The sequence below is a fragment of the Oryctolagus cuniculus genome, chromosome 2 (genome assembly GCF_051225735.1).
Source record: "Oryctolagus cuniculus isolate XC-2025 breed Fujian yellow rabbit chromosome 2, ASM5122573v1, whole genome shotgun sequence".
In the NCBI taxonomy this organism is placed as follows: domain Eukaryota; kingdom Metazoa; phylum Chordata; class Mammalia; order Lagomorpha; family Leporidae; genus Oryctolagus; species Oryctolagus cuniculus.
In genome coordinates, this window is record NC_142868.1 from 127,457,938 (window position 1) to 127,482,696 (window position 24,759).

General features: G+C 42.7%; 1 protein-coding gene and 1 non-coding gene across 8 annotated transcripts in view; both read right to left on the bottom strand.

Moving 5' to 3' along the window:
• CTNNA2 (catenin alpha 2) overlaps window positions 1–24,759 on the bottom strand; it is a 1,277,539-nt gene that overhangs the window by 273,362 nt on the left and 979,418 nt on the right. For all 7 annotated transcript variants that reach the window (XM_051842709.3, XM_089327497.1, XM_051842710.3 and 4 more), the window contains one exon: window positions 13,024–13,104. In XM_051842709.3, the coding sequence (XP_051698669.1) occupies window positions 13,024–13,104 (81 nt within the window). The remainder of the gene's footprint in view (window positions 1–13,023; window positions 13,105–24,759) is intronic.
• LOC127490462 (small nucleolar RNA SNORA40) lies at window positions 4,210–4,336 on the bottom strand. Its single transcript, XR_007918411.1, has one exon. It is a non-coding gene; the product is annotated as a small nucleolar RNA SNORA40 (small nucleolar RNA).

A 24,759-nucleotide genomic window follows, 5' to 3' on the forward strand; every position in this document is an offset into this window, starting at 1 on the left:
CCTAGTTCCTGACACAGCACTCCTAAACTACTTGTAGATAGAGGCACTGATAGAATCTTTTGTTCTAATATCTGTATCTAGTATCTTTTGTATCCAGTATCTAGTATGCAGTAATCTTTGGTCCTAAATCTTGGCACAGAATCAAGGGCTAAGGCCTTTGCAATTTCCTGAGTGATAACATCTGCCAGAGAGTTGCTAAGTCCCTTGAAAATTCCAAGATAATACAGGCATGTTTTGCTGTAATGAAGCAGGGTTCCTGGGTAGTTTCTGGATAGAGGCTGAGTGCCAAGGGAACCGACCACACAATTACTGAGTTAAAACAGTAAGTCTTAGCCACATCCATCCCACAGGGAGAGGGGCTGAAGGCTGAGTTGATTACCAATGGCCAAATGACTTAATCAGTCAGCCCACCTAATGAAATGTCCAAAGAAACCAGAAGTACAGGGTTCAGAGAGCTTCCAGGTCATTGAACATGTGATTATGCAAGGAGGGTGGCATGCTGGACGGCATGGAAGCTCTGAGCCCCTTTCCACACACATTGCCCTATAAATCTCCTCCTTATAGCTATTCCTTTGTGCATTTATGATACACGGTGAACACACGTAGAGTGTTTCTCTGAGATCTGTGAGGCACTCTAATATATGAATCACACCCAAGGAGAGGGCTGTGGGGACCCCAGTTTAGAGCCCATCACTCAGAAGTGCACATGGGCCGGCTCCGCGGCTCACTAGGCTAATCCTCTGCCTTGCAGTGCCAGCACACCGGGTTCTAGTCCCGGTCGGGGCGCCGGGTTCTGTCCCGGTTGCCCCTCTTGCAGGCCAGCTCTCTGCTGTGGCCCGGGAGTGCAGTGGAGGATGGCCCAAGTACTTGGGCCCTGCACCCCATGGGAGACCAGGATAAGTACCTGGCTCCTGCCATCGGATCAGCACAGTGCACCGGCTGCAGTACACCGGCCGCGGTGGCCATTGGAGGGTGAACCAACGGCAAAGGAAGACCTTTCTCTCTGTCTCTCTCTCTCACTGTCCACTCTGCTGTCAAAAAAAAAAAAAAAAAAGTGCACATGACAACCTACTACTTGCAACTTGCACCTGAAGTAGGGATAGTCCAAGTGGGAATGAACTCTTAATCTCTGAGACCAGACACTGTCTGCAGGTAGGCAGCATCAGAATTAAACTGAGTAACAGGGCACCCAGATGGGGTCAGCCACTGGTCAGCATGAGAGAAACCACACACATCACGTAGTGAGCAGAAGTAAAGTAGCCCTGTGAAAACACAAGAGCAGGAAAAACACTGTGCTTTTGTTTTTTTGGAGCCACAGCATGGCTTCCCCATCCCTCAAAACAGGCACTGTCTGTTAGGTGGAGAAGTGAGGACAAATGGATTGAAGCAGAGTTGAATGGACTCACAAATCTTCAAATACAACCCCTATAGACTGAGATGCAGTCTGTCAGAAACAAAGGTTGTGGAACTCAAATCTGCGAGAACACTGGAAATCATCTGGAAACCTTATCACAACAGAGATTTGAAGGAACCATGACAGGCATATGGAATCAGAATCTTTCAAGATAGACTGCAAGTAACTGCACTTGGGCAGTTCCTGAATTTGAGTCCTCTAAAGATAGTCATGCAAAAGAAACCTACTGAGTTAAGGCATCCTCTCTTTAAATGGAAATTGTTACCATCCTATTCAGCAAATCTAGCCTTTAAAACAATGGAACCTAGGACATATGAGTTTAGAATGAGGGCAAGTTGATGATTGGGGTATTTCCTGGGTGAGATAGCTGCATACAGTGGATTCTTCATTCTTTCAATACCTGTGTAGTCATTATTTATTTAATCCCCAGGATATATTCTGAGGAAACAAAGAATAACAGGATATGGTCACAGGTAGAAATAAATAAACAAATCTATTACAAAAATGTTACAATATAGATACTTTAAAATATTCTAGGAGTCTATTGGATAAAACTTGTTTACAGGAATTGGAAAAGTTGTAATGATAAGGTGACATTTAAGCTAAGCCATACAGAAAAAAATTGTAAATTCTACTGTAAGAAAAAATGTGAGGTGAGGGTATTGTAGGTAGAAGCAAGAGCAAGTAAACAGGCTTGCAGATCTGTAGACACCTGCTTATCAGACCACCAGGCTATCAGGAACTGAAGGCAGGGAAGCTGGTTCTAAGGCTGTGGCCATCATTCTTATAAAAAGCAAGTAAGCAGGGCAAGTGGAGGTGGGAAGGCAGGAATGAACTAAAAATGCATTTGGAAAAAGGTATCAGCTGGGCTGCCTGGCTGACGGGGTTTTTAAGGAATGATGAGGGGAGGAGTCGCAGGGCTGTAACTCTCCTGTGACAGTGAACACAGTGGGAAGGACACAACTGTGTAGGGCCAAGGAGGAGTGAGGCTTGCCTTTAAGAGTTCTGTCAGTTTCACTCAGCCAAAGACGGCAAAGAGGAGCCCTGAGCAGATCACCGTAAGTGGAGGAATGTTTTAACTCTGACTTCTTCACAATCGTCTATCCAAGCAAAGTACACTGCTGACAGCCCTCAGCGACAAGCAGTGATGTCTACAGCAGCCAAAAGGCACAGCGTGATGGACCCTGGAGCGCATGGGCTTCCTCCTGTCCTGGGGACAATGGCAGGTGAGGCAGAGCCTAGAGAAAGATGACTCACTTTCTCAGTTTCCGATTCATCCAGGCTTCCCATGGAATGAGGAGATGAAGAATTATCAGCAATGCTGACAGAAATTCCCCCTGGGAAAACTTTCATCAGAAGTCACTTCCGGTAACAAGAGGTAACCTCAGCATGGAGCAGAGTAGACGTGTTCATCTATGAGCTCATTGCACAATGACCCACTGGGTACATTCCGTCAGGATCAAGGTGATTAGCTGTTATCACCAGCTCTACATACAGCTGAACTGAAGCCGTAGGGGTTGATGCACAACACACTTAGAAGTTATCTACTTTTCCTGAATATTCATTAGTTTATTACTGTACATCCATGTCAATGGACCTTAAGCAGGAAGAGGTTCTCAAAATGTATTAAGAGCTTTCAAACCATATCACAGAGCCTACTCATTTCATGGCAAAATGAAAGGGTAGTAGAAAAAGACTGGGAAAGGTTTCATGGGAATTGTAATGGTTTCTACTGTACCTCGCACAATTGTTTTTTTTTTTTTTTTTTTTTTGACAGGCAGAGTGGACAGTGAGAGAGAGAGACAGAGAGAAAGGTATTCCTTTTCTGTTGGTTCACCCTCCAATGGCCACTGCGGCTGACATGTACCATGCTGATCCGAAGGCAGGAGCCAGGAGCTTCTCCTGGTCTCCCATGCGGGTGCAGGGCCCAAGGACCTGGGCCATCCTCCACTGCACTCCCGGGCCACAGCAGAGAGCTGGACTGGAAGAGGAGCAACCAGGACAGAATCCGGTGCCCTGACAGGACTAGAACCCGGTGTGCCGGTGCCACACAATTTCCATCTAATTTTTAGTGATGGTTTTGGCTAGAAAAGCTTAGCCTAAACAAAGCCTGCAATGATGAACATGGGCCAACCTCAGTGAACCAAGTTGGGTGTTCTGAAATGAATGTTCCAGTAAGCTAGAAGAGCACTCTGCAAAAAAACAAAATTTCTGTCATTTAAATCATCACAGTTAAAAATCTTCCAAATTTTCCTGCTTATGAATTTCATCCTGGAAAATCTCATAGAATTTGAAAAAAAAAAGCTACACTTGCTCTTGCAGTCTCAAGATTCATTTTTATATAACTCCTCCTCTTCTTGATGGTATTTATTTATTTTTATGTTCTTGAAAGGTAGAATGACAGCAAGAGAGGAAAAGACAGCTATCTTCCATCTGTTTGTTCTCTCCTCAAATGCCCAAAACAACCCAAGTGGGGCCAGGCTGAAACCAGGAGCCAAAAACTCCATCTGGATCCACCTCAAGGGTGGCCAAAGCCCAAGCACTTGAGCCATCAGCTACTAGCTCCCAGAATGCATTAGCAGGAAGCTAGATCAGAAGCAGCGTACTCAGGAACTAAACCAGCACTCTGATAGGGGATTCAGGTATCCCAAGAGGTAGCTCAGACCACTGTGCCATAACACCAGCCCCAATACCTCTTTTTGATATCTAAAACTATTTCAGTATTTTTACTTTTTCCAGAACCAACCATTATGGTTACCAAGACTCACCTAATTTCTAACTGCCTTTGGCAGCCTAATATTCCTTCTTATATGTATCAAAACCCATACTGAACGATGAGCTCTAGGTTGCAAACAACATTTATTTTCTGCACCTATCTGTAAGTCTTTGCCCACAAGTTTAACAAAAACACACATATGTGCTAAGGATCAGGATTGTTAAAGCTTTCTCTGGGGCCGGCACTGTGACTCAGTAGGTTAAGCATCTGCCTGTAGGACTGGCATCCCATATGGGCGCCGGTTTGAGTCCCAGCTGCTGCACTGCCAATCGGGCTCCATGCTGATGGCCCGAGAAAGCGGTGGAAGATGTCTCACGTCCTTGGGCCCCTGCACCCATGTAGGGACCCGGAAGAAGCTCCTGGCTCCTGGCTTTGGATCTGCCCAGCTCTGGCCGTTGTCGTCATCTGGGGAGTGAACCAGATGGAAGTCCTACCTCTCTGTCTTTCACTTTCTCTGTCTGTAACTCTGCCTCTCAAGTAAATAAAAGTAAATCTTAAGAAACAGAAAAAGCTTTCCCCTAGACTAACATAAGAGAAGATGTCTAAGATTAGACCAAATGTGCTCATTCTCTGGTATGTGTTTTTGGACTCAGACCTTTGCCTTCCCACTTTTCCTCGACTGCTAGGGCCTAGAGGAATAGCAGAAGAAAACAAATCAGTAGTTGAAGCCCATAGTTGACTTGGTTTCCCTATTCATATATGTGTTACAGTTCCCTCTGCTTAGTAAAGAGTAACGTGATTAATTACGCTCATTAAGCTACTGAACTCCTTCTGGGATCGAGACTCGCTAGTGAGAAGCTGTCAAGCCTGCTACCTGCCCCCTCCAGACTTGAGTATACACATGAGAAGCCAACCAACTCATATTGACTCACGGAAGGAAATTAAACCACTTCATGAACTGAGCAGTACCTTGACCAGGGAAGAGAGTGCCCACAGTGATATTTCAAGAACTGTTTCGAATGGACAGAATTTTGTATGCTGGAGTTGATTTAATAAGTGTTTTCTGGGTGATAAATAACTGTATTCTGATTTGGCATTCAGGGCTGTTTTTCAGGTATTTTCTAAGGCAGAGATGGCTTATACAGACAAGCATAACCCTTAATCAAAAACATGTCCAAAATGTGGCCTTTCCAGTGTTCTTGAACTACCTCTTAACTACTCTGCCCTGATCCCCTGGCCTTTTTGATGCTGAGTTTTGGTGTTCTGATTCCATTTCTGTTCAGCTGTCACTGAGCTGCTCATGTGCTGTATTTCAAATCCCATTTGCTGTATGATCATTTTGTGATCTCACGCTTTCACACTAGTGTGGCAAGCTGACCCAGAGACCAAACTCCAGCTTGGACATAAGGTTTCCATGTGAAGAACACAAACCTTAAGATCTGGGGGAAATCAACACTATTAATTTTTTTGTGTTGTTGTGATTGTCATAGCCATTTGGATGGTCTCATATCCTTATTAAGAAAAATAGATTCAAATCCAGAAATGAGTGATTTTAAAATGTTTTCTTATAATGAATCTAAAAATAATTGGCCCTTTCATGGGCAGATGTGAGAAAAAGAACTGAATACTTTTACATCCCTTTCTTCTATAAATGTTTTCGCAAAGTCTATAATTCATGCATTGAGAAGCCAGATATCTAAAGATAATAACATTTTTTCAAAAGAAGATCCAGTGATTCCTAACAGGGGCAGACCTGAGAGATAATATCATATCATAAACAAGCATCATGGTTTTGACATTTACCATAGATTTTTAATTTTTTTTCTGTGTGCAGTGTATCATGTGACCCTTCCGAAACCCTGCAGACATGGAGGTACTGTTAGAATCCACAAGGGACCTCTACATACTTCTGTGAATTTCCTCCTTTCTCTCATGCATCCCTCAGGGTAAACTGGTATATGGGTGACCCACTTGCAGATACTGGGTCCATGGAAAGGCAGGATGGAGTAAAGCTTTGAGCAAAGAACCTGCAGACTGGTTGGCTGGAGCCTCCTATTAGCCATACTCTGTATGGCTGTGGGTGTTTTTCTTTACCTTGTGTCCTCATCTATATAATAGACATGGTGACAACATTTTTAATCTCACAAAGCTGATGAGACAGCTACACGTGAACAATACATGCAAGGGAATGTAAAACACTTCCAGGCACATTTTAAGGATTCAGTGCACATCAGCTATAATTTGGATTTTGTGGACAATGATTTTATAAGTTTTTGCTAATGACTGTCCTTCAACCAGAGTTCTTACTTGAAAGATCTTCAAAAATGTTGTGGAAGTGAATATTATATAGTTACAAATGCTTCTTAAAAAGTATTTTAAAGGTTTATTTATTTTATTTGAAAGGCAGAGTTGCAGAGAGAGAGAGAACTTCTATTTGCTAGTTTACCCCCCAAATGGCTGCAATGGCTAGAGTTGGCCCAGGGTGAAGCCAGGAGCTAGGAACTCTCCCACAGGAGTGGCAGGGTCCCAAGCATGTGGCCATCTTGCACAGCTTTCCCAGGTACATTTGCAGAGACCTGGATCAGAAGTGGAGCAGCCAGGACTAGAATCCGTGCTTACATATGATGCCTGCATCCCAGGCAGTGGCATCACCCACTGAGCCACAATGCCAGCACTTCAAAAAAGTTTTGCACCAAAATTAACTTTTCTTTTAATTCCATTTGTCTATGAACTTTCCAAAGTACTCTTGAATAAGAAATTGGGTAACATGAGGTAAACCTGAGGATTCTCTTTAGCTCCGGCTATTTCTTATTAACCTTGGAAATTTTTTCTGTTGTCTTCTCTGGTGGCAGGGTTTTAATAAGTTGATTTTTTTTACAGATTATTTATTTATTTGGATGTCAGAGCGCTCTTCCCTCACTGTCTACTCCACAGATGGCTACAACAGCCAGGACTGGGCCAGGATGAAGCCAAGAACCAGAGTTTCATCGTGGGCTCCCAGGTGGGTGTCAGGGTCCAAGTATTCAGACCATCTTCCACTGCTTTCCCAGGCATATCGGCAGGGAGCTGGATCAGAAGTGGAGCATCCAGGACATGAACGGCCCTCATATTGGATGCCAGTGCCACAGGCAGCAGTTTTATCTACTCCTCCACAATGTCAGCCCCAATTAACTGATTTTTAAACTTACCATCCAAGGACAGGCATCCAACCTAGTGATTAAAACTCTCATGTTTCATATCAAAGAGCCTAAGTTCTATTCCCACTTCCAGCTCCTGACTCCAACTTCCTGTTCATGAAGATCCAGGAAGGCAATGGTGATGGCCCAAGTAACTGGTTCCCATCACCCACACGGAATACCTGGATTGAGTTCCTGGTTCCTGGCTTTAGCTTGGCCAGGTCAGGGGTTGTCATGGTTATTTGGAGAGCAAACCAAAGGATGGCCATTCTCTCTCTCTCTCTCTCTCTCTCTCTCTCTTTCTCTTTCTCTTAGTCTTTTTCTTTCTGCCTCTCAAAAATTAAATTAAATTAAATTAAATTGAAAATACCAGAGGTCACATTCTGTCTGCTGCTTTCCAATTTTTTGTTACACTATCATTCTACATGCACTCATCCTAATGTAAAATGTTCTACTCATGATTTTTGTTGTTGTTCAAAGTCTTTGGGGTATAATAGCAAAATTGAGATTTTGCATATCACTGTGATGGCTGTTTGGGGTGAAGGGATAAGAATTGGGCCCTATATTTGTTTGGGGAATGAGAGTTGCTAAGTTTAGCAAGACTATAGTATTATGATTACTATTTATTGGTTTCTTAGATAGAAATGTTTATGACCTAATTTGCTTATCAGCGTGAGGGGGAAAAAAGTAATAAATTAGCATCCCTGTAAGTATATGAAAAATTGAGGCCAGAGCTAAGTTGGTTAACAGGTGGTATGCAGAGGAGGAAGAAGGCACAGCTGGCAGACACTGACCGGGTCCCTGAGAGCTGGACGGACGCTGTGCGCTACAAGGCACCCACACGAGAAGTCAGCCAAAAGCTTCTGTCACCACGGTGGTCTGATTCCAGAACTATGGGAGTGACGATAGTTCAGATATGGGTCCTACTGTGCCCATAGCTCTAAAATTGGAACATGATGCTCAATGCTGGCAGTTATATTCCCCTAAATCCATTTTTAATTCCAAATAAAATACTCTAAGAGGACTATGCCCTACTACTGCCTACTGTCATGGTTTTAAATGGCAAGATGGATCCATTCCCACAGTTTTAAATAATACTCATAGGTTCCTATGACCTTTTTCACAATTAATGACTCCTCAGTTCCTTGGGCATATTGCCTCAAGAGAGGTTCTACTAACTTGAAAATTTTACTTAAGCAGCAATCCTTTTTACTCAATTATTCTCAATTTTTTTAAGTGTCTACAAGTTTAACTCCACTTTCTTTCATTAGGGAAGTCCAAGATAATGATCAATATTGATTTTATTCCTTTTAAATTTGGCAAGGTGAACTTCAGAAGGCTCCAGGGTCACAGTTCTGATAAGTACTACTAAACACTGGGCAAGACGAAGGAGACTGAGCAAGTGGCAAGCCAGGAAAGTCTCTAGAAATCCTAAAATGTATTTCAGAGACAGACAGAAAGATATGTGAACAGAGAAAGTTCTCATGTGCTGTTTCATTCCCTAAATGCACACACTGCCCATGACTAGGCTGGGCTCAAAGCCAGGAGCTAGAAAATCAGTCCAGATCCTTCATACGGGTGCTAGGGACCTAACCACTCAAGCCATTACCTGCTGCCTCCAAGGATATGGGTTGGCAGGAAGTTGGAACTGGGCACTGGAGCTGGGAAGCAAACCCAGGCACTCCAGTGTAGGAAACATGTCACACCCACCTATAATTTAAATCTTTAATTTCACCATTTTTCTCTTATGCAAGTTAATTTCTAAATAATATACAAAGGAACACATATGAGACTGGAGCTGTGACACAGTGGGTTAAACCACACTTCGTCAGCATCCCACATGAACTCCAGTTTGAGTCCTGGCTATTTAATTTCTGATTCAACTCCCTGCTAATGTCCCTGGGAAAGCAGCAGATGGCCCAAGGGCTTGGGTCTCTGTCATCCAGGTGGAAAAATGCAGATGGAGTTCCAGGCTCCTGGCTATGGCCTGCCCCAGCCCCTGCTCTTGTGGCCATTTGTGGAGTGAATTTAGCAAATGGAGGACCTCTTCCCCTCTATCTCTGTAACTCTGCCTTTCCAATAAATAAATGTTCTCTTCTTAAAAGGAAAAAGGAACACAAATGGACAGGGATCTGCTCGCACAAAGATTTCTACGTAATTGGAAGAACAGCTATATCTCAGCAGTACGGAAGTATTCACTTGGACCAGTAGCATTCACTGGGCTGCGTCTGCATAGAGACTATCAGAGACTGAAGTTAAACTTTGTGAATCAAATTAACCAGCTGCCCAAAGCAAAGCTGATGAACAACCCAAGTTATGCAGATCAGTCACTGTATGTTCCATCTCCTAACTGATAGGTAGTCTCAATTTAGATCAGAGAGGCTTTTGTTCCACTACAAGTAAACATGGAGAGACAGAAGAGGAAGGACAAAGACAAATACTGACAGATGGGGACCATCTTAGTCCTGGAAAGGCAGACTGGGAAAGGAAAGATGCTTGAACCAAATCCACAGGTGTGGCATACCATTATGCCACGATCATGCAACAATTCCCCTTGGGTCTTCCCACCTCTGTATCTTCACTGAAGGTAAGCAAAAAATAAAATGCATGGGAAGAATTTCAAGGGAGAACATACTTCTTCCACCATCTTCCCTAAGAAAGTGCTCCAAGGAGCTCCCCACTTAATTATTTAAAATGCCGCCCGAGGTTCAACCTTCAAATTTACCACTGTGCTCTGCTAAAGTCAAACTTTTTTCTATAAATTGTCACACCGAAGGTAACATACTTTACCCATTCTTTCCTAAGAAGACAAAAAAACTGCTATAATAGGTCCATGGGTAGAAAGGGCTAAAGGTGCTGGCTCCTGGATAGAAAGGGGTAATTCCCACACACACACACACACACACACACACAAAATCTAGGAAAAGGGAGATTTCAGTTCATGAATTTTGCCCTGCTGACAATCTAGTTAAGCCCTGGAGATATCTTCCTACTGTTGTAAAAATCTGATAGTCAGGTCTTAACACCTCTGACACAATGAATGGGGACTTTCCTGGGCCTCATACCATTTATATAGTTTGAAGAGACATTAAAGATCTGCACGGAGGGGCTGGCACTGTGGCACAGCACGTGAAGCCACCACCTGAGATGTCAGCATCCCATATGGGCACCGGTTTGAGTGCCAGCTGCTCCATTTCTGACCCAGTTCCCTGCTAATGTGCCTGGGAAGCACAAAGTAGAAGATGACCCAAGTCCTTGGGCCCCTGCCACCCACATGGGAGAATGGAACAGGCTCCTGGTTCCTGGCTTCAGCCTGGTCCAGCCATTGCTTCAGTGGCCATCTGGGGAGTGAACCAATGGATGGAAGATTCTCTCTCCCTGTCTCTCCCCCTGTCTCTGTGTAAACTCTGCCTTTCAAATAAATAAAATAAATCTTAAAAAAAAAAGATCTATATTGGTTACATATAAGAGAAGGAGACCAAGAATTGAAAGCCCCACAGTCACACTGATAGTACAGCTCCCAGGGCTCCAGATCCTTGACCCAATGCGTTCCATAAACATGCATTCTAGCTAACTCTACCTATATCATTTCATATCAGCAGGGATTTGGCAAGGTGGTCTAAGAGAACAAGGGGATTCGGATGTGACCCATTATCTTCCAGTGTGCTCAAAAATTTTGAAATCTGTTCATTTGAAAAGGTTTTTAAAAAGTTCATCAGAAATTTGTGTCATAAAAAAATATGCCTGGCTTTCAAATTTTTTGCACCAAAATAAACTTATGCTGGAATTCTATTTTGCCACAAACTTTCTGAAGTCCCCTCATATATGGTATTATTTACTAATGCCTACAAGGACTGTGTTTTATTCTGCCTTTATTTAAGGAAAAAGGAAATTCTTTCCCCATCGGGGCTTGTTAGTTGGGCAGTCAAACTAGAGTATTCGTATTGCAGAACTAATTATGGTACCTGTGCTATGGAGGACACTAGCTCAAGTATGTCTACGCCTTCAGGCGATATTCTAAAGACAGCCTAGGGCTGCCCAGCAGGAATGACAAGTGGTGTGTTTCTCTCATTCAAATCATTTCTAAGATGTGCTTGCCCCTTCTTGCCCAGGTACCTTGCTCATCTCCTCTGAACCTGATGTGCTCAAGGACCAAATGCTTCAGTGCAATTGTGTTAATTCAGCTTTTCCAGCTACAGAATGTATAGCAAGTGCTGCCAAAGGCAGTGGTTGGTTCTAACTGACTAATGTAATCAACACTTTGTGAATGAGATGAACATATGTAAAAGCTACCAGTAGGAGACAAGATGCCTTCAGGTAGAAATCGATTGTAACTTAATGAATGGTAGAATCTCTTCTAAAGAAAGCATACTACTCAATAAAGTGGGGCTCACCACAGAAACACTGAAAATAATGATCCAAATGGAATATTTACCACTGTTCATGCAACACTTTGAAAATTAAAAAGGGATTCTTAGCACAAATATTTTTCCCTAGACAAAAATGGGCCCAGCAGACTAATCATGCCATCAGCCATTTATTTTTTAAATTATATATTTATTTACTTTGCTTTTAACTGGCACAAAATAAGTGTACTTATTTACAATGTCATGTTTCAAAACGTATATGAAGGTACTTAAAAAGTTCGTGCAGAGAGGGAGTAGTGGGACAGCAGGTTAAGCTGCTGTTTGAGTCCTGGCTGCTCTGCTTCCAATACAGTTTCATGCTTATGTGCCTGGAAAGGCAGCGCATGATGGCACAAGTACTTGAGTCCCTGCTGCCAACATGGGAGACCAGGCTGCAGGTCCAGGCTCCTGACCTCAGCCTGCCTCAGCTCCAGCTGTTGTGGACATTGAGGTGTGCACCAGCAGATAAAAGAGCCATCTCTATCTTTCTCTCTTGCACTCCTTCTCTCTCTTCCTCTGCATCTACATTTTTGTCTCCCTGTCTCATTCTGTCTTTCAAATAAATAAATCTTAAAAAGGAAAATGGACTTAAAGGGTAAGCTTATTTTGGTGTTAAGTATTTTTGAAATCCATTCATACCAGGACTCTTCACAAAGATCTTGAAGGAGCTGGTGCTGTTGCATAATAGTTTAAGCTATTGCCTGTGGCGCTGGCATCCCTTATGGGTATTGGTCAGTGTCCTGGCTTCTTCTTCCAATCCAGCTTTTCTCCACATTCCCAGGCACATGAGCAAGGAGCTGGATCAGAGTGGTATAGCTGGGACTTGAACCGGCACTCATATGGGATGACTGTGTGCTGCAGGCAGTGGCTTAACCCATTGCAGCACAACACCATGGGCCAGAGATCTTGATTCACCTATCAGATTGAGAGTTGCAACTCTCATTAACCATTAGTATTCTGGCTTACCATTTAATGCCTCAGGAATTTGATCAGTAACAAACCCACTGAAATCAGAGACTCTTGCCATCCCTGGACTTGGAAAAGTGAAATCAGAGGTAGTAGGCAGTGAATTCAAGTCTCTGCCTGGGAAGATTCTGTCTGGTCAGTGACAGGATACCCCTCAGGGCTGGTTCCATCACCAGCCTTGCTGCCAGCACGCCTCCCCACTCATCCATCTCCACTTTGCTGATGAAACGTTTCTGTGTCTCTGAACACATTAGAGCTGATGTTCAGGTCCCTGTTCACTCTAAGGTGGTTTTTGGAGATGGTTAGTAAGCACCATGCACTTAAAAGAAAAACAAAAAACAATACCTGTCTCCTGAGATCTCTTGTTTTCTTGGTCATCTTATCAATTGCAATGTTTAGAGGATCTCCTTTTTCTTTCCTTCCAGTCTATGAAAAAAAGAGAAATAATTTCTGTTTTAGAGAATTCAATGCTAAAGATATTAAAGGTTAAAACATAAGTTCAGGAAAACGCTTGAGTTTTAGAGCACAACACCCCTCCCACCCCTGTGTCCCCCATACTCCTGCAAATAGATTCTTTTTAATACACACTTAACACAATCTGGTCTGTAAAGCTGCTTGTTTCCATCTGAAATAAAAATTAAAATTGACCCAAGGCCATCCAATCTCAGGATGGCTACATACATGTCGATATTCACCTCTATGTATAGCCATCTTTCCTTCCCGCTGACATTTAGCAATGACACACAGTAAGCATGCTTTGCTTTTGCCTTCAAGTACAAATATTTTGTACTTCTGTATTATGTACTTTTTGAGTGGAAGATAATCAAGATGATAAAAAGTAAATAGAAAGGGTTGTAAGTAAATATCAGAATTCAGAACTTTTTGCCCATATTGTGTAAGTCACATTACAAGTTCTGCACCAAAGTCAAGAGATGCTTCAATAGAAAATTCAGTGTTCCTAATTTCTACTCTGTCATGCAGAGAATGTTAGGTGAAACGTGAGAATAACAAGCAACCCACAGTGGGGGTCATCAGGAAAATTTCCCTTCTGACTATACCAGGTAGGGAGAGGGCGGAGGCGGAGGCGGAGGCGGAGGCGGAGGCGGAGGTGGAGATGGAGATAGAGATGATAGAGACAATAGAGATAGAGGAGAGGAGGAAGGGGAGAGAAAGGAAGGGAAGAGAAGGAAAAAGGAGAGGGAAAGAAGGAGAAGGGAGGGGAATTTAATAAATTATTCTCTTAGCAGTTTCATTATTTTCCTATTTTTTCCTATTTTTTGATGACTATAAATACAATTAAAACTAGATAAAACAGAAACTTTTTTATCTTTTTAAAACAGCAACTTAGGGGCTGGTGGTGTAGTGGAGCAGATAAAGCCACTGCCTGTGATGCCAGCATCCCATATGTTCCTGTCCCAGCTTCTCCATTTCTGATCCACCTCCTTCTCATGTGTCTGGGGAAGCAGCAGAAGATGACCCAAGTGGCGGGGCCCCTGCAACCAATGCGGGAAGCCTGGATGATGCTCCTGGCTCCTGGTTTCATGACCATTGGTGCCATCTGATGAGTGAACCAGCAGGTGGAAGATCTCTCTCTGTGTCTCTGCCTCTCCCTCTCTCTGTAACTTTGACTCTCAAATAAAATAAAGTAAATCTTAAAAAAAATTTTAAAAAAACACAGCAACTGAATCCCCACAGATGAAAAGTATACTAATTTAATGGCTAAAATTATCTTTCCTTTAAGAGAAAATTCGTTTCAAAGACTGTCAAATTTATTAGATTATCTGAACTTTAGATTAAAAAAAAACAAGCAAACAAAAATCTCTGCACATTTACTTACTTATGGTCCCTGTGGCAAATGTTTTCTTGTTCCATACTCAGTACAGAACCATGTAGGTCTCTGTAGTAATTTAGTGTATGATGAAATGAGATGCCAGGCCACAGTACTCTATAATGAACAGTATGTTTTTGGGACCCATAAAAATTGCCATCCAGACATACTAATATTCTTTTTCAAAGACAAAACCTTGAACACAGGAGCTCGAGACATACATAGCAGATCTATACAGCTGGGTTTAAAGCACTCAGTCTTTTCTGCAATTTGCTTAATTAACCACTTTTTCTGAACATCTGATACATATTCCTATAAAATTTTCTTTAAAAAGTCAAAACCCAGCATAGGCACTCAGCTTAATGAGCAAGATGCCAGCAATAACACCCATGGCCCTTAGTAGAGTGCCTGCGTTCAACACCCAGCTCCCACTCCTGACTCCAGCTTCCTGCTAATGCAGACACTCGGAGGCTGTTGTGATGTGAAGGTAACTGGGTCTCTCTCGCCCTTGTGAGACCTTGGTTTAGTTCCTGGTTCCCGGTTCCTGGTATCAGCCCTGTGAAGTAAACTAGCAGATAGAATTGTTCTCTCTCTCCCTTAATTAAAAAAAAAAAATTAGTCAAAACCAAGACATATACTTGTGTACTTTAAGTCACCTAACAGCCTCTAAATTACCACCATCCTTTCACACGTTCATATACTAACTCAGATATATTCACTGAGGTTTGTAAATACAGAAAGCTTAAAATGAAGTGCTTAGCATTTTACAACTTTAAAAAAATTCGCTTATTTATTTGAAAGAGTTACAGAGGCCGGCGCCATGGCTCAATAGGCTAATCCTCTGCCTGCGGCGCCAGCACACTGGGTTCTAGTCCTGGTCGGGGCACCGGATTCTGTCCCGGTTGCCCCTCTTCCAGGCCAGCTCTCTGCTGTGGCCCAGGAGTGCAGTGGAGGATGGCCCAGGTCCTTGGGTCCTGCACCCCATGGGAGACCAGGAGAAGCACCTGGTTCCTGGCTTTGGATTAGCGCAGTGCGCCGGCTGCAGTGCGCCGGCTGCAGTGCGCCGGCCGTGGTGGCCATTGGAGGGTGAACCAACAGCAAAAGGAAGACCTTTCTCTCTGTCTCTCTCTCTCACTGTCCACTCTGCCTGCCAAAAAAAAAAAAAAAAAAAAAAAAAGAGAGAGAGAGAGAGAGAAGAGAAGAGAAGAGAAGAGAAAAGAAAAGAAAAGAGTTACAGAAAAAGAAGGAGAAACTAACAGAGATCTTCCATTTGCTGGTTCATTCCCCAGATGGCCCCAACAGGCCAAAGCCAGGGGCTTCATCCGGGTCTTCTCCTAAGGGTTGCAGGGATGCAAACTCTTGGGTCATCTTCCACTGCTTTTCCCAGGCCACTAGCAGGAAACTAGGTTGGAAGTGGAGCAGCTGATACTGGGCTGGGACCTGAACCAACACCCATATAGGGTGACAGAATCCCAGGCAGATACATCACTCACTACGCTACAATGCCATCCTCAACACTTTACAGCATTTTAAAATATTCATTTATTTGAATGGCAGAGTGATAGGGAGAGACAGAGACAGACAGACAGACACACACACACACACAATCTTCCATCAGCTGGCTCACTTCCCAAATGGCCCTTACAGGGCTGGGCCAGGCTGCAGCCAGAGCCTGGACCTCCCCTCTGGTCTCCTACATGAGTGGCAGGTCTGAGTGCTTGGGCCGCCTTCTGCTGCTTTCCCGGTCGCATTTGCAGGAAGCTGAATCCGAAGGGGAGCAGCCAGGACTCCAGCCAGCATGTCAAATAGGATGCTGTTACTGCAAGCATGGGGCTCCAGTGTCAGCACCAACATTCTTCAACTTTGGAACACCCTGCAAGCAGCTCTCAGAAAACACAAGTCTCTGGAGAACAATGTTCCATTTATCACTGTAGGGCAGGTGGCGGTGCAGCAAGTGTGACTTCCGGGCCATGCCTCCCCTTACTCGGCAGCTGGGCTATTCTTTTCAAAGACGGCTTTATCCTTACCAAGATGGCTGCCCTTAGACCATGGAACACTACTGAAGCCATCAGGACTGTGCTATTTCTGAGACCCGTGGATTCCCTGTGTCCTCTTCACTTACTGCAGTGATGAAGACTTACTTTAAAAAATGAAGAGTCAACAGTTTGGTTTCACTGTGGCTATGACAGAGAAGAGTGGATCACTACTTGTTTCAACAGACAAAAGAAAAAAAAATCGAAGACAGTTGGGATGCACAAACTGCAGAGAGTAAGTGCAAGACACGGAGCTCATTCCAGCCCGCACTGATGTGTCTGTATCACCACTTTATAAATGGGAAAATGAGGATCAGAGCCAGCCAGGGGAGAATGGGGATGGGGATTTAAGGAGGCACAGAGGAACTCAGCATTCAATATAAATAATATTTTGAAGCAGCACATTAAGAAAACAAAATTCATGCCAAAATAAAAACAGGCTGACAAAATATCAAAATTTTAAATAAAGATAGGATCTGACAGGACTGGGGTTAGGGTAGAGGTGAGTAGAGAGAATCCTGTAAGTGCAGCATCACATGACATTTTAACATTTTAAACTTTTTTTTTAAAGATTTATTTATTTATTTGAAAGGGAGGGTAGGAGAGAGAGAGAGTGATAGAGAAAAGAGAGAGAAAGAGAGATCTTCCAGCTACTGGTTCACTCCCCAAATGGCAACAACAATCAGGGCCGTTCCAGGCTGAAGCCAGGAGGCTGGCACCCCATCCGGGTCTCCTACACAGGTGGCAGGGGCCCAACCACCTGGGCCATCCTCTGCCGACTTCCCAGAGATCAGCAGGTAGCTGGATTGGAAGTGGAGCAGCCAGGTTTCAAACTGGGCTCTAATGTGGGATACCAGCACTGCAGGTGGCAGCTTAACTCACAGGACCACGTGCCAGCCCTCAAAATTTTCAACATTAAAAAATTGAGGAATGCATGTCAAAAAATATATATAATTATTTATCTGAAACTCACATTTAGCTGGGCATCCTGTATTGTTTATGGGTGAAACCCCATCCTCAGGTGTGACAGTCATAGTCAGGACTGTACCTGGGGCTGTCACAGACATGTGAGAGAGTGACTGCCCCATTTTGTGGGCGGAGGTTCTGTCACTCATCCAGCATCAATAACCTGCAATTCTAAGGCACATGGCCCTTAGAAGGGAGGCATCACATTGATCACCACGAGGGACACACAAAACGTGAAAGCCTCCCCACCTTCAGTGAGCTCCTAATACAGGTGAGGGGACCAGAACATGAGTCTGTCAGTGCTAATGGCCAGGCAGAAACCATTGTCAAGGGCTTGTCAAGTTACTCAGAGCAGGTTGCACTTGGAAAGTCAGGCAGTCACAGAGGGCCACGGGAAAAGAGCTGGAACTTATAGCCTGGGTAAGATGAGAATAGAAAAGAGAAGCACTTGGAGTGGCAAAAAAGAAAGGCGTTAAGGAAAGAAATGGTAAGATTTGCTCTGGGAAGACACTAAGCAGAACAGGCCAGCCTTTTCTCCATGATGGCAAGGGATCTGTTGACATCAGCTGTAGAGCTTTTTTTAGGAGAACTTCTTTATGATGTGATTACTGCTGATGCTGTCTTGGTCTGCCAGCTCAGAGAATCTCTGAAGATGTTAGTATTCCACATCACTGTTGTTGGTATTCTATTTACGTGGTATTTGCAATGCCAATTTCCCCAGCCTCCTAGTCTTTGGCTGAAGGCAATCCAGCAATGCAGTGGGCATGCTGCTGTATTTCTTTCACTGTTTAGGAGGTTGCAGATTGTTAGAGAAAGGATTAGAGTTTAGGTAACTTTGGACATTGGCTGGAATAGTCAACTCATTGGCCCCTTACTAGCTCCCATTTTATAAAAAGTAAGGTATGCAGGCAGAGATAACAATAATATCCCAATCAATACTCAGATTTGCACAGAAAATGGGGACTTACAAGCCACCTGCCATCCATTCCCCTGCCCTTTTATGTCTGCATGTGGACATAAATTTAAATCATCATCCTCAATTGGACAGGAAGCCAATCATCTAAAGAAAGAGAAGACAGACTGACTTGCGTCCTAGTGTCAGTCCCATTTTATTAGGCTTTGATTTTAGAATAATGATTCACCCCACTTTTTTATGTCTGAGTTTTCTCATAGGCACAATGGGTAGCATAATAAATGCTCTGTCTTCTGCACAAGGTTAGCAGGCCAATCAATCATGATGTCAATGTGCTGGAAACAATAAAAGGCATTAACGGTACTCAGGGTAATTAGAAAAGTATTTTTGCCTTGGAAAAAATTAAAGAACTGATTTAGAAACTACCTAGAAACTATTTTTGGATCACCTGTACTTCTGCTTTCTCTATTCAGGCAGATAACATTTGAAATCCTTGCCAAAAACTAGAATCCCTAAAGGAGAAGTTATTTCTCTTTAAGGAAGGAATATTTTGGGCAGTTCCTTTTAAATAGACAACTAGTCTGGGATATTCTTAAGGAGTGGAAACTCCAGATCAGTCTTTTCCATAGCAGATTCTTAGATGTATTTGTTAAGTAATCGGTGGTTTGCTCATTAAGAGCAAATTCTATTTCCTAGGCATTCAAACAGAAGCCTCATCCATGTCTCCCCCAGCTCAAACTTTCAAACTCTACACGTTAAAAATAGTTTGAGAAGCGGATATGAAAGGAGTCCTAAGTTTTCCTTCCGACATCATCACCTGATAATATCATGATGTGTGATATTGTGTCAGTCCTCCACTTATTCCATGCCTTGCCTGAAAAGAAGAAAACAAAAACTAGTTGTGACCCTTGCCTGCCAATACCTATCTGAGTGACTTGGCAACATCACTTGCCTCTAGGCTTAGCATCTGTAGAATAAAGGAGTCAGAGATAAGGTACAGAACTGTGGGCTGTTGAGCCAGGACAACCAGTGAGAACACAGAATCACCCTTCCCAGTTCTAGGGGAAGCCATCGAGGCTCTGCAGAAAGGGCTGGGAATTCGCAGCCACTCCGGGTTTTCTCATCTCTAGAAAGCGGATAATCCTTTGTTTTATGGAACTGCTGTGATCATTAAAAGGGATAGGACCTGTGAGGTGTTTGGCACAGTATCTGACCAAGTGAGCTAATGCAGTCAATGTCAGCTGTCTCCCTTTCTCCAACCCTTCATGTCCAGTGAAGAGGAGGACAGGTGTAGAGAGAGGCAGAGTGATTCAGATCACTTTGCCAGTAATATCTGACCAGCAGCTCAAGTCTTCCAGTCCAGAGATTCTCCTATTCTGTATCTAAATTACCTCCAAATTGCTTGGATCCTATGGTTTTAGAGTTTCATGTATTTTTCTTCAAAGGCTATCAACAAAATCTGAGGACTATTTCCTATGCTGCTTTCTGCCCACAGAAAGTAACCTGTCTTGGGCCTGCTCCTCACTTGTCTTCTTTATCTTTACCTACAGAGGATTGAGTCTACAACTGAGATAGTCAGTTAATAAATCATTATTAAAAAGAAAAAGAAGAAGGCAGGCAGGAGTGCTCCCACTGCTGCAGGTGCCTTTTCTAGTCACCATCTGCTGTGCTAGGAAGGTGTGTATTTATTAAACTTTGTTTTAGTCTTTGAGTGCTATTTTACAAAACACATTCAAGGTAGGTCCACGGCTTGATCTGATGAGAAGGTGGGGAATACATTTCCTGATTTTGATTTCTATAGGGGACATATTATTCTCCCTTCCTCTGGCTCTCAATTCACATCCAGTGTGCCCAAGTATCAGATGGTGCAGGAAAGACCTTCACATTTCCAGTTGAGCCCTAAACAGAAGGACTGGGCCATTCATGCCAGTTGTGATTTTTACAACTAGTCTTTAAGAAAAGCACAACATTTTATTTCAATGGTCATATTTATAATACTACCCTTGGCTCCTTTACAGAAGACTTCGTACATGTTGGACAAGGCTCTATCTGTTCTCTCTCTCTCTCTCTCTCTCTCTGTTTCTGTCTCTCTCTCTTTGTCTCCTCACTCCTTCCAAAACACTAAAGATGTGTATAATGTGGTTATATTAACATGCTGAGTAATACACAGCTGTAAATGATATTAATTTTTAGATCCCTGAAAATGAGTATTTCATTAAATGCTGTTCCATCCCAGTCTCTCATCCCACCTAACTCTATTGTTTAATACAAGCAGTCACTCATGGTGGCCTTGGGAACACCAATCAACATCCTGGCACTTTCATCAGTTCCATGGTTGCATATCAACCAGGTTCCAGGGCACAACAGTAAATACATGGGGCATGGCTATAAAGGACAGACATCTATTGCTCTCTTCCTTTTCTTTGAAGCTATCTGTTTGACTATCTCCTTGACTGGATGTATGAAGAATTTTTAAAATGTGTATAGCTGTGACTCTAATATATTGGATGTATGAGGGGCTAATCAAATGCCAAGTCTTCAAATTGTTGTCATTTTAGAGAAGTGGAAGTCAAAATCGCCAGAATGGCAGAAAGCAATAATGTGCTGTGAACTCTATCTTCAACACAATGTACTGTCATTTAAACCTATGATTTAGATAACAGGAGGGAGGAGAAAAAATTATCTATTGATCCAGCAGTCACCCCATCATATTTGGAGGGGTGCCCACTTACCCTCAAACACTGCATAGAGAATTCATATCCTTACTACAAATAGCACCATTATTTACAGAACCTTGAACATCTCATGATACCTGTACATTATGTATAAATCATAGTCTGAGTGTCTAGAACTTTCTAAATATTTCCTTTTTTGCTCTATAATGACATTTCTCTTGGAATAGAAATAGGCAGTACCTCTTTACAGTGGAGGAAATTTGAGCAGTGGCCACAAGCAAATATGTTATCAAGATACTGTGATCACATCAGAATCAAGATTTTCTGGACCCCATAGTGGTTGTGAGGATGGGAAGGAGGTAAAAGTGGAAAGGGAAAAGCTGATGCATCCGTGACCCTTCTCTGCCAGACCTCATCAATGCTCAAAGGAAGAATAATTAACACATAATGTAGATAATGTAAGAATGACAGCATGGTGTTATTAGCAGGACTTCCAGGCCCTACCCATTATAACAGTATAAATATTCAATTGGACTATGCACAAAGAAGGACTGACTCAGGGAGAACAAAGCAGATTGCCATTGTTTTCACCCTTCCATCAACTTATCTGTGTCTTTTCAGCAGCATCCCAGTAATTTTTCTTCCTGATTCTCAGTCAAGGCTCTCTGGCCAACAGATAAACTCATGATAACACACAAATTAGTGAGAATCAGCTGTGGAAGTATTAGAGAGAAGGTATATATTTCCCTACTGTAACTGATAAACTGGTATTAGATAAACCTTGCACTATCAGGGAATCTCCAAAAATAGATCCTACAAGTAGACCCAGAGGAGAAGGGAGAGGGAAAATAAAAGGTTATGAGAGAAATTGTGGCAAGGCAGGAATGAGAAGTGAGGGAAAGAGAATAGAGAGGAAGAGGAAGATAGGAATGGAAGAAGAAAGAGGAAGAAAGTCACTTTTGGGGTCAAATCAAATGGGTTCATCCTTTCCATTAACCCATTAGGCTTATCCACAACAGAAATCTTTATCTCACAGTGCTGGAAGGTAGGAAGTCCAAGATCAAAGCACCAGGGCCTGGGTACCTGGTGAAGGCTTATTTCCTGGTTCAGAGAGGACCATCTTTGTATTGTGTGTTCAGATGGCCAAGGGTGAGGCAGCCCTCTAGGGTCTCTATCATATGGGTAATAGTTCCATGTGCAAGGCCCCCAATTCTCATGATCTCATCACTTCCCAATAGCCCCCAACTCCAAATATCATTTCACTGGGGGGTTACATTTCTGCATTAGAATTTTGGAGGGATACATTTAGCATACAGTATACATTAACTTGTAAAGCAATTGTTTTGCTTCTCATTCTATCTTTAGAGTGTGGGCTGACACCTGACACATAGCAGAGATTTCATACATCTTATTAAATCAAGGAATGAAACATTTGGCCTCTTGAATCCAATTGCTCCTAAAGTCAGAAATATCTTTCAGTGGATTGCCTGCTTAATAAATTGTTCCGTGTCTGTTAGCGTTGGATTTCTACCACTTAGAACCTGAAAGTCCTGGCTAAATCAGAAATCTTAAAGTAAAAAATCCTTTGAAGGTCCAAGTAACCTGAAGGAGGGGCAGGGTGGACCTCAGGCAAGGTTCCAAATGGTCTGGTGCATTGCCTGAGAAAGTTAGCCTTCCCAGGGCACCCACGGTCACGTGCAGGGTTTTCCCCAGCAGCAATCACTGGCCAAGCTCTAAATCCCAGGATCACATCACCTTCTCTCTCCCATGAACTTGATTAGTCACTACCCCTGAGAGATTTCACATCACACATTTTCTAGGATTCATATTGTTCCTCAAAGCCTTTGCCCTTGACACCCCACCCCACCCCCAACACTTTGGCATCCTTTGTGGGTTTTCTTCCTTCATCCTCCCTCGCTTCACCTACTAAGAATGAGCTGCCATCTTCTCGGCTCAGCTGTCCTCGGTTCTCATTTACTTCTTACTGACTCTGTTTCCCATGAAATTCTTGAGCTGAGATTTTAAGACTTCAGAATCTGCTTCTCCCTTTCAGAATGATCTACATCTCGAATCCCCAAATTTCACAATTCTGGGCCTCCGTTTTGATTTATGTTGGTGCCTGACTGCAAGGGTCTATTCCTCCTTGAATGAACCATTCACCTAACTAGGTTCTACCCGTTTGTGAAGGGACAGTCAACACTTCTCTCTTCTAGGGAATGTTCCTGCACTCATCTAGTTCATGCAGATCTTCTGCTTTGTCCACATCCTGAGACTAGGTACTGTGCCAAGTGATTCGCATGTGAGCAAGCTATCAGCCTGTATTATTAATCAAGTTGTCATATGGCTGCAGAGCAGAAGCCAAGTACTTCACGAGTGGAGAATGCCTGGTGTTACTCCCAGAGGACTCCACATCAAACTCCTAAGAAGTGCTCTGGAAACACTTGTTTATAGATATAAAAATGGATGGTCCAAGTAGGCACCTGGGGATAAGAAGTAAGTATGAAAGAGACAGATAATTTGGAAAATGTAGAGCCCTAAAAATAAATTTCACCTACTTCACAATTTGCTTATCAAAGCCACAGGAAGTGGTTGGCACCTGTGTAATGTTACAATTCTTGCTCCTTGATTTAGTTTATCAACACAGGTGTAGTCCTCAGTGATTATCTGTCAGGCAACCCTGTATAGAAGATACTTTTCAAAACACCATCTACTCCCAACCTTGGGTAATTACTAAAAGCCAGGGTTAATTAACCACACATTCCTTATAAACCTGTAAGAGACCATGAACTGAGTAAACTGATAAAAAATGCTATTTCATCTTTCAGTTGAGACGAAAGTAGTCAAGGCGAAGTGCAAATTCCCATTGATTTTATTCACACATTCACACACGCACACACACACACTGAATAAATGATTTAAGTTTCAATGAAATTCAAGGTTTTTAAATGCATATTCCCCAACCTACTGTTACAGTTAAAGCTATCAACATCTAAAAGATCCCTAAAGTCTAGAATTTTCTACCACCTCAGAAAAAGGATCAATAACTGAACTCACATTACCAAGAAGCCACAGAAATCAGAAAAAATTCAGGTAGAAACTATCACAACATATGGAAAGTATATCCATGTGGAGACCCCAAGCCTTGTCCCACCCCCGCCTCATTTACCAATCTATCAAGAGCCAGTTTATATTGTAATTCCTTCATCACCCCTCCCTTTCCCTTTCAGTTCAAAGTAACCCTCTGAGCACCAATAGTCATTGCTACTATTAGATTGGTTTTTTAGAAACAATTCTCACCTAGGCAATAATTGTATATTGTGTTCAGCTTTTGCATTATTAATTGAATTTCAGATGTCACACTATATACATGTTTGTAAGAAGCATCATTATGATCCTGTGTTGTTCAGTAGCCTGTCAAGAGTATATGTTGTTTTTTTTCCTAATTAAAGGCACAGAAATTCAAGGACAGGAGAGTGTCAGCCAATTATATTTCCTTGAAATTCAGAAGTTTCTGGCACAGTGTCTTACAAAGAGTAGGTGCTAAACAAATTAGAATTACATATAGAAATGTACATATAAATATGTATCAGATAAAAATGAAGAAACAATTAACATTCTAGCTGTTTGACATTACAGACATGGACAAGGCTGCTTTTTTGCAGAGGA